The following is a 10,756-nucleotide window of genomic DNA, read 5'->3' as shown; positions in this document are numbered from 1 at the left end:
GGGGGGAACAGTTCTGGGTTTGTTAGGGGGGGAGGCAATCACGGAACTAAAAAAATTGAATTAGGCCAGTCCTTTTTTTTAAAAAAAAATTACTCCTTTATTTTGTTAACTAATATTAATATACATTATTATTTACAAATAAATAATTAAGTAAACAAATTAAGGGTAAATATGTAATTTTATTATTTTAATCCATGTATAACTAATACCCTCATAACTTATTCCACCTTCTACCCCGCATAAAATTATACATAGATTTCCTCATAAGTTATGTGAATATTAGCTATGTAGAATTACAAAAATGCAACCAAACAACACATAAATCAATACATGAATAACTTTTATACAACATTTGGAGACACACCAACCAAACATTGTATAAAATTTATACATGAATAATTTTGATTCTATTTACAAACCAAACATGGTATAAAATTAATACATGAATAACCAAATTATTCATGTATTAACTTTGCCCCTTATCCAGTAACCAAACGGCCCCTTATAGGTATGCTCTCACTTACTTATTGGTGAACTTTTTTTCAGTATAATTTTTTTTTTAAAATTTAGTTCTGATTGATGACAGTTGAATTAACTAATAATGAATAATTAAAGGACTAAAAACAAGTGATTTTGAACGTAAAATCAATCTTTAAAATCATCATAATAAAATTACAAATTAAACTAGAAAGTGAAAAAATAGAATTAAATTTATAAAAAATTTCATTTTACACAATATACACTATATATATATATATATATATATAAAGAGGGAGATATTTCATAATCAGTTTGGTGATTTTTTTATTTATTTTTACTTTGAAATCAAAACTGATTATGTCAAATTTTTTAAAAATAAAAATAAAATAGATTGAAGTAAAAGAAATATTCAATTTGAATACATTTTTATTTAGTTCGATTTTCGATATTCAGTGAATACTTCTTATTACAAATATAAAGTGTGTCTGAATTTCTCATTCAAAATTATCTTTTAAAGGTATCCTAGGAATTTCATTCAATTTTTTGAGATGTAAAATAAAAATTTTAAAAGATTGTTTTTTCTAAGGCTACGAGGAATAATTATATTTTAGTTGAATTGGTTGAGAGGTGACAATTTTTTAAATTGATTTAGTTGACGGACATAAATGATTAATGGGAAAGAGAGAGCTAATCAAGTTACTAATTAATAAAGAGCACAAAGAATTAAAAAAAAATAACTCTGAAAAAGAGAGGAATATTGAACAAGGAGCTAAACTATTTTGGAGGGAAAAGGGGGGAATTTGGGAAAAAATAAGCTCAGAGAGTGTGTGGTGTTAAAATGGGCCCACAAATCCAAGTGTCAAAAATTAAAGGGCAAATTACAGAAATCACATACTTTTAAGGAAAAATTACAATTTATCTCTTAAAAGTTTATAATTACAGAAATCTCTCAAACGGATACAATAATATAAGCGCTGATACATTAATCTGATGCGCAAGATACATTAATCGTTAAGTAAGACACATTACATTTTATACATGATACACTAATCTGATGTACATTTTATACATGATACACTAATCTGATGCGCGAGATACGATAATATAACCGCTGATACATTAATCTGATGCGCGAGATACACTAATCTGATGTGCGAAATGAGGGATTTTGGAGATTTGTAAAACTTATAGGGGATAAGGGTAATAAATAAACTAAAAGGTGGGATTTCTGTAATTTTTTCAAAATTAAATAGAGCCTCACACAACTAATGTTGGTTGGGCCTCAACCATATTAAAATTTTTCCCTCTTACAGAATAAAATTTTTCTTACTATGTTTATGTCCTTCTGTAGTTCTCTTTCTTAGCTCTCTTTGACTTACCTAGATTCAAGTTGGAATTTTTGAAGTTGTTGCTTAGTTTAAATAGGTAAATTTCTCATGCTCTAATTATACCTATAAATATCTATTGTTTTACTGATTGATTGGAAATTTTTTGGGTGTACTTCACGTAAGAGGAGAAAAAGGTTAACAAACATGTTGGAGGTTCCCGGCGAGGGAGTGTAACAGGAATACCAGTTTTGTTTCCAACAAAAATGACGGAATGTGCATATGTCGTGGCTGTTAACACTACAGAGTCTTTGAAAGAAGGAAAAAAATTCACAGCAGAGATGACACTAATGAGTTCTTTAACCTTCTTCACGGGTGGTCTCTTCTTCGCTACAGAATTATTTTCGGTGCTTCATAATATACCCAACTTAATTGAACACTTCTTTTTATCTTTTGACAAATGCTCTACAAGTTAAAGCTGATTATTTCACACTTTATTTTATTATGTTCCTCAAATTATTTCTATTTCCTTGGTTCAAAATTAGGGTTCAGAAGAAAAGGTCATTGATTTCAATAGATCTACATGATAGTAATGAGTTATTTGTTATTTCTTTTGGGTACTATTTTTTTTAATTTCTTTTGTGTACTACTGATTGATCAACTGTGCTAATTTTTTTTATCAGTTGTTTGATGGGCTCAATTTGGTAAAATGATTCAGATTTGTGAATTGGTAATCTTTCAAATATGACTTGGTTCAGATATAACTTATACAAAAGAAATTATGTTAAAGAAGAATTCAAAAATGGTTAAGATGTCATGTTTGAGGCACTATTGACTATTTAATTTGACATGCACCTTTAGTTGAGAAACAAATCAAATAGAGTGAAATCCTCTTTCATGATTAAAGCTTAAAGGACAATCAATTTCATTTCCAATGAATTCCAGTCAACTCCAATGAGAATTATGCTATTGTTATTGCCGATCAGGTAGGTGTATTTTCTAACAGATTTTCTTCACTGGTTTATCATTTTCTCTATTTCTATTGTTCACGATATCTTTTTGCATCTAACTGGATATAGTGGATTAATAACAAGGCAACAATAATTGTGGTACCTCCTCCCTCTCTATTACCTTATTTTTAGTTTGATCTTCAATGTTTTAGCCATTGCTAGAAGTTGTGGAGTTAATTGCAAGAAGCAGTTATGAAAAGGGTATGTAACCATTTAGACTTTGTTACTTACTGAATTAGTTTATTTGAGCTTATTTTACAAATTTATTTCTTAATTAAACTTTATTTGTAATCTTTGTTTGTTGGGTATTAATCCTTCCCTCTTCTTCCGGTAAATTGTTTTGTATATGAGATGTAGGTGAGACGAAGAGAAGCCGACATTTTTAGTATGTGCTCTTTCTACGTCCCCAGATTAAGAAGCATAAGGATAGGTAGAGCATGAGCTCTTGAAGACTAAGTTGTTGTATTATATGTTAAATGTAATAAAATGATTTTCTTAGTGGTTTATACAACATCAAGGTAATATTATGTTATTCAAACTTAAGGTCTGATTTGATTGTGAATTGTGGGCGGCCCAAAGTAAGAAATGAACTTTTTGTTTTAGAATTACCTAACTTCCATATTTGAATGTGTAGCAGCCATTAAAAAATATCGATTGAGTGCTTATAACTTTAAGGTGGAATAGAACTACAAAAGGTTGGGCTTGATGTTCATACAAAAAACCAATGGTGAAGCTTGCCAATTGTAAATCAAATATGTACAAAGAGTTGATCTGGTCGGTACTGACAGGTGCAGCCTTTGATAATATACATATGTTTAGAAAACACTTACCTAAATTTCCATTTTGCAAAAATAGGAGGATTGACAGTAATCTCAATTTCGATTGAGTTTTAGTTAGCATTATTTTTGCAAATATAGTAACAATATTATACCAATGTTGTACAGAGAATTCTTAATTATAATTTACTCATTTTAATAACATGTCGGGCACGTTGGGCCCGTGCGATGCACGGGCGTCATCCTTCTAGTTTCTATTATATAGAAGAGTCAGGTTGAGGACGACCAAGAGCAAATTTGTCATTTCATAAATATTCTAGAATGTTTGTTTTTATGTTATGACATCAAAAAAGTGGTAATAGATTTATAATGATAATACAACCAAATATCTTTTATTAAATGTCATGTGTATCCTAATGATGTGACATTTAATATGGACCCACATTTTCAATCACATTTTCTATAGATTTTTCTTTTTCCTTTTTTTTTGTAGTGTGAAATTTTCATTAAATGAAAAATATCTATTAAACAATTGGCATTTTAGTAATTTTAATATTATTTAAGGGCGAAATAATAATTGTATAATTAATGACCAAAATGAAAATCTAAAAAAATCCATACATGTCTTTACTTTTAAAATTGGCCCGTAAAGATATTTTTATAATTCTGTTAAAATGAAGAGTTTCTATTAATTAACTTTTTACAAACAATAATAAATGCTAAGCTTGTTTTGACATGTTTTTGAAAGAAAATGTTGAACTAATTTAAAATAAAATGTGTTTGAATAGTTAATATTTTGTTCCTAAAAATACTTTAAAGGATTATTGCGTAAACATATTTTGTTACATAATATGACCACTAAATTCGTATCTTGATTATTAAAATAATCTTTAAAATGACGTATCAATATGTTTAATTAATTTGAAGAAATATAAAATTACGTGACTAAAAGAATGAACAATGTTTGACTATTAAGAAATTAATGATTTGATAATGTATTCATTAAAAGATTAAAAATATAAAATTACATGACCAAAATGAAAATCTAGAAGAATCCATACATGTCTTTACTTTTAAAATTGGCCCATAAAGATATTTTTATAATTCTGTTAAAATGAAGAGTTTTTATCAATTAACTTTTTACAAACAATAATAAATGCTAAGCTTGTTTTGACATGTTTTTAAAGAAAATTTTGAACTAATTTAAAATAAAATGTGTTTAAATAGTTAATAGTTTGTTCCTAAAAATACTTTAAAGGATTATTGCGTAAACATATTTTAATATTATAATACATAATATGACCACTAAATTTGTATCTTGATTATTAAAATAATTTTTAAAATGACGTATCAATATTTTTTAATTAATTTGAAGACATATAAAATTACGTGACTAAAAGAATGAACAATGTTTGACTATTAAGAAATTAATGATTTGATAATGTATTCATCAAAAGATTAAAAAATATAAAATTTTCATTTCTATATAGAATATTTTCTTAATATTAAATATGATAAACTATTTAACAGGGAAAATTTGACAAGGAAAAAAATTAATAGTCAAATCCTAAGGAATATTAAAATACAAACTAAAGAAAAATGAGTAGTTAAAAATAAAGAAAAACAAAAAATGAAAATGTCAATAGAAAGGGGCTTGAGAAATATAGAGGAAGAAAAAAACTAAAAAATAAATAATAACTGGAAAAAGAAAAACAAGTAATATTGGTTATTTTGTGGGGGTAAGATTCAAAGTTTTCTTTTACGGCATGATATTTAGAGTGTAGTATAAAAAAAATTATTAATGTAATTTAGAATATAACATTATGTCAATTGTTATCGTATATAGAAATAAAATTGCTTTCATGATTGTTTTTATTTTTGTGGAGTTAGAAATCAATATTTTAATAAATACTTTCAATATTTAGAATATAACATTATGATAATTGTTATTGTATATAGAAATAAATTTGATTTCATGATTGTTTTTATTGTTGTGGAAGTTAGAAATCAAGTTTTTAATAAATACTTTCAATATTAAAACCAAAATAAATAGAAGTATTTCTATAATCGAAGACAATAATGAAATGTATCACAAAATTCACCGACAAAGCAAACTACAAACACATTATACTATTAAGTTGAAGCAGTAGAGATTTGAAAGGCTTTGAATCGATCTTTACGAATTGGTTGATCAATGATTAGTATTTTATCAGATGCAAAGCTTATGGTGCAGATATTACAAAAAGAAGATGATAACATTGTAGAAAATAGATACCACTTGCGAAAATATATGAAGATCGATGAACTTTTTTAAAGATATCAACATTTTATATATTCCTCGAATGCGAAATGTTTTAACTCATAATCTAATGCAATTCTATATTTCCTTGCTGCATAGAACTTTTTGAAATTCAACTTTCTCAATTTGGGTTGTAAACGACGCATTTATGTCGTATGAACATTTGAAAAAGATTATTAAGTAATATATTGAAGTTGTTTACTGTAAAAAAAAATAGTATAAAGTATAGAAATCTCATATATTTAGAGGCTAATTACATTCTATCCCAGAAGTTTCCTCAATTACAAAAATCTCTAATTTTTCGTTGTTCTCGAATACATTCCTTAGTTGTCTGATACATTACTAATGATATATATTACTTCATGGGAGGGATGTATCCAAGAGGGGATATCTATGTATCCGAGAGGGGATGGATGTATCCGAGAGGGAATAAGAATATATCCGAGAGGGGATTATGATATCTTAAGTTGTGAATTTATGTAATTTTTTCAACAAAATATGTGAAATTATATTGGGCCTGAATCACGGGCCTTAAATTATCTGGTATATATATATATAATCAATGGCATTCGCTGTAAAACCTTTCATTGTATAAGACTTTCCTGTGTCCCGCTAGCCAAACGTAATGATATTTGTAGTACAAATGTTAAAGTGATTAGGCTTAATTATGGAAGCTCTAAAGATTCGCCAAGTTGTATGCCATCTCTACAGTAACTGGTCAGTTGGTTCAACAGATTAAAGACGGGGTGTTTCAAATATGAGACTTTCGGCTAATCCAGATGCTAAGGTTGGCTATGTGTACATGCCTTGGGTTCTGTGTGGTGACTTCAACACAACTAGACATCCCTCATAGAAGAAGAACTGCCACAGAATCAGCAAAGCAATGTCTGACTTTGTGTGTGGTAACTATGGATTTATCTACGATTCTTTAAGAGTTACGATCAGTGTTTATCAAAGGCGAAAAGCGCAAAAAAGCTCTAAGGCCTGTGGGGGCTTTAAGCGCAAAGAACATATCTGTAACATACTAGTCGTCCAAAAAAATGAATGTTATCCTAATCGTTTTGTATGTTATCCAGTGGCTCACTGGTGATCATCAGACGCTTCAGAAAGATGATGCATGGAGGCAAACCTCCTGTTTATCTAAAAGTCTAATACTCAACATGAGAAAATGGCCCAATTCAGTAACTTTATAAGCACCAAAATTCAGTTACTTGAGCTGAAAGGGCAGAAATGAGCTAAAAAGCGGTCAAAATCAAATTGTTTTATTTGTTCTTTTATAGTTTTTTAGTACCTAATAAAATTATTGCTTTTCTTAAATATAGCTATGTATATAATATATCAAGAAAAACAAGTTTTTTTAGAAAATAGTTGACAAGATTTCTCATGGGCCAATTTGGGCTTATATTACCCCAAATTTTGATGGCCTGAGCTAATAAATGTGCAGGCCAATAATCAGCCAAAACATGGGAGAATTATGATTTCATGGGCTAATCTTGCCACCTCTAGAATTTTAGACGATAATTAGTGTTTGATCAAACATTTAATAAGTGTTTCTACCTAAGCACTTCTTGAAAAACACAAGTACTTTTAGCCTTCAAAAAAGCATGAACAAACAGGCTATTTTTCCTTTCAAAAATGCTTTTCAAAAACATATTTTTTTGAAAAAAAAAACATTTCTAAGCTCCCAAAAACATAATAGTCAAAAACAGGAGTGTCTCTAATGACCAGAAATAAACCAAAAGCTCAGATAAAAGTATAATAAATAAAATAATGAATGTTTCTGTCTCTCTCTATGGAAATCCCATAGATGTTACATTATTTGTTTTCTATATACAAAAAAATATGCAGATTCAAATTCAAAAGCCTAACTGTTGAAACCAAATATAAAAACTTATATAACAAACACATCAACTGTTGGATCAAACGAAACGGTTATAATCTCCCCGTAATTTCTGATCCTTGCTGGAATGCGTCCATTGGGCATGAAAGAGTTAATAAAATGCAACCTGAAAAATCAGTTGTCGGCGTTGTCAGGATGGAGGTGGGGTGGGACTAGATCATCGATCCAATCTCCATTTATTCGACTGATTTTCTTGGATAGTTTCCATTTATGGATCTTCTTTTCCTCTTTTTCTTCTTGCATAGAAGCATTAACCAGTGTGTTCACAGAGGATGAGTCAACAGGCTGAATGGAGAAGGGTCTTGGAGTAATGGGGCCAGAATTCGTTAACATATCCATCTCAACTCGGCCAGTAGGCATTTGCAACTCTGCCAAAAGATATAACCAAAGAGCTTATAAGATAAGATCCCATTTTTTGCCATAGAAAGCCAAAGGGAAGAAATTTAAGATTTATGAGATACATAGCACATAGAGCCCACCATTCACATATTCCGTGTTTAGTAAAAGTGGTAACGACCAAGTTACTTTAATGTTAGGCCTATAAAAACCAAGACATAGGCTAGACGTTGAAAGCTAAATACATTGTTACTTGTTTTAGATGTGAGATATGACCAAAGAGAGAAATTGCATATACAATGTATGTAACAGGAAATAGGATTAATCATAATCTGAGAACAACGAATGGCTGTGAATGTGCAAAACATCAGTCAAAGGACATTGCAACACGATAACTTCCTGGAATTATACATGAACGTAATCCAAAATGTGAGTTAATGTCAACATTTTCATGTTTAAGGAAACAAGACACGCGTTGAATAACTGTTTTGCTTACAAACAAAACAGTAGCTAATTTTATACAAGATTCTCGTCTCAGTTGAGCCATTGCAGTTCTAGCAGAGGACTTGCTTAGCAACAGAAAGCTATGCTTCTAGGTGATATAGCTCGTAATTATTCGTCTTAAGCTTTTATTGTTTCATTATGCAGCCTTTACTTTTTACAATTGAGACATAAGGGGATTTTGCAAGACTTAAAGCAAGAATATGAGACTATTTTAAAACGACTAAACATAGAGTCAAACTAACAACGAGATGAACTGTGTAAAATTAGTTTACCTGATTGGCCATGAGCAAAGTGACAACGATCACGGAAGGGGCATTGACCTGTTGTCTCCCACTTGCTGCATATCTTCATCTTCCAGTATACAGGTTTACTACGGACAGCATCTGAATCAGCATTTCCATGCTTGCTAATCTCAATCAGCTCAGGATCACATCTGTTTCCAGTAGTTCCGATACTTATTGCAGAACTCTCTCTGTGCCTTGGCATGTCAGTCTTAAATTTTGGAGGACGTTCATGAAGAAAATTACACTTATCTCCATAAGGACACTCCTCTCCGTTATAAAATTTCTTGCAAATTTTCATCCTATGTATTATTTTCTGATCATCATGCCAGTTCTCTGCTCCTCTATCCTTTTCACGTACCAAGTCCTGCCAATTCGGAGGAGGCTCCCGCAGATCTTCAACACCATGAGCAAATGTACAGTGTTCCCCATTCCTACAAGTTCCTTCCAAGAACTTAGCACACATACGGGTTTTGTAAAATATATGGCTCGTCCCTTTGCTTCCCGGAAGATTTGGTGGATTCACTCTAGAATTCATAGCAGAAAAAGCTGCAGCATTTGGTGAGTTGCTATCAAACTCCCTCATTCTCTTGAACGGAGGAGCATGCTCAAACTGAGAATAGGACTCAAATAGCTCATGATTCATCGAAGAATGAGGCCAAACGTCCCCAGCATCACCACCAACAAATGGCATTTGCATAAAGTGCGAGGGAACAGGCGGTTGAGGCTGATCAGAGAAAGTCATATTCCCTTTTTCTAACATCAATTCTTTAAACTAAATCCAACTCTACTCTTCTCCTCTCTAAAAAAACAAATAAAGATTTAAAATTTAGCACAAAAACGGAGAAATTAATAAAACGCCAGTAACTAACAGAGCTACATATATAAAACAACAGAACACCATAAAACTAAACAACAATAACATAGCCGTGTGGGGTCTAAGAAGGGTAGGATGTACACAGACTTTTCAATAGACCCTCGACTCAAAACAACAGTTCATAGAAAAAAAATAACAACTACACCTCAATCTCAATTTCAAACAAGTCGGGGTTGGCTATATGAGTCATCATTGTTCCATTTAACAATAATTCATGGCATGGCATAAAGAATAAAAAAATAAAAAAAAACTTCAACAAAAAAAATTCTAGGCTGAAAACAAGAATGTATAGCAAACCTGAATCTGATCTTGTTATTTAATCACATACAAGAACACCCATATGATTAATTTAAATAAAAATTCAATCTTTATAACAAAATTTAAACATGCAATTGATTTTCAATATGTAAAAAGAAAAACTCACAAATATTTGAAGCCCTAGCCGCCAATGTTAAAACCTTAACTGAGAAGCAAAATCATATAGAAAACAAGTCCAAGTTCAAAGTGGAGACAGAAACCCTAAAACCCCACCAAAACGGCTAAAACCCCTTAAATAGTTTCTTGATTATTGATAATTATGATTATCCTCTCTAATATTTGATTATTTATTTTTATTTTTTGGCTTTGGGCTTTTTTTAGAGGGTTTAAGGAATTTTCAGTTTACAAGTTTTTAATAAAAGATTTGGAAAAAGAAAACAAATTTGGAAATTTTTTAAGAAATATTTTTTATTGTTACAAAAATGTGTTGGTGGAAAAAAAAAAAACTAGTGATGATTCTTGAGAATATGAAATAATTTATTATGAAGTTATAAACATTTATTAATTAGGCTTTTTGCGATTTTTCATAACTTTGTAAGGAGTTTATCTATTATTAGAGGTTATTTTCGCGCAATTTATATAAATGGCGTTAAAAGTTTAAAAATGGCGCCAAATAATTTTATTTCTACAAATCGGATAATCTATAAAAA

The 10,756-nt window shown here is 30.1% G+C and overlaps 1 protein-coding gene across 1 annotated transcript; it reads right to left on the bottom strand.

Moving 5' to 3' along the window:
• Positions 1-7,633: 7,633 nt before the first annotated feature.
• On the bottom strand, positions 7,634-10,373 carry LOC125844832 (zinc finger CCCH domain-containing protein 39-like). The gene is made up of 3 exons (XM_049524178.1): positions 10,213-10,373; positions 8,903-9,713; positions 7,634-8,158 (listed from the first exon to the last, which is right to left on the bottom strand). The coding sequence occupies exons 2-3, from the start codon at positions 9,672-9,674 to the stop codon at positions 7,905-7,907; spliced, it is 1,026 nt and encodes a 341-aa protein (XP_049380135.1). The 5' UTR covers positions 9,675-9,713; positions 10,213-10,373; the 3' UTR covers positions 7,634-7,904.
• Between the last annotated feature and the right edge of the window lie 383 nt (positions 10,374-10,756).

The sequence above is a fragment of the Solanum stenotomum genome, chromosome 11 (assembly GCF_019186545.1).
Source record: "Solanum stenotomum isolate F172 chromosome 11, ASM1918654v1, whole genome shotgun sequence".
Classification (NCBI taxonomy): Eukaryota; Viridiplantae; Streptophyta; class Magnoliopsida; order Solanales; family Solanaceae; genus Solanum; species Solanum stenotomum.
This window is presented reverse-complemented; position numbering and strand designations above follow the sequence as displayed.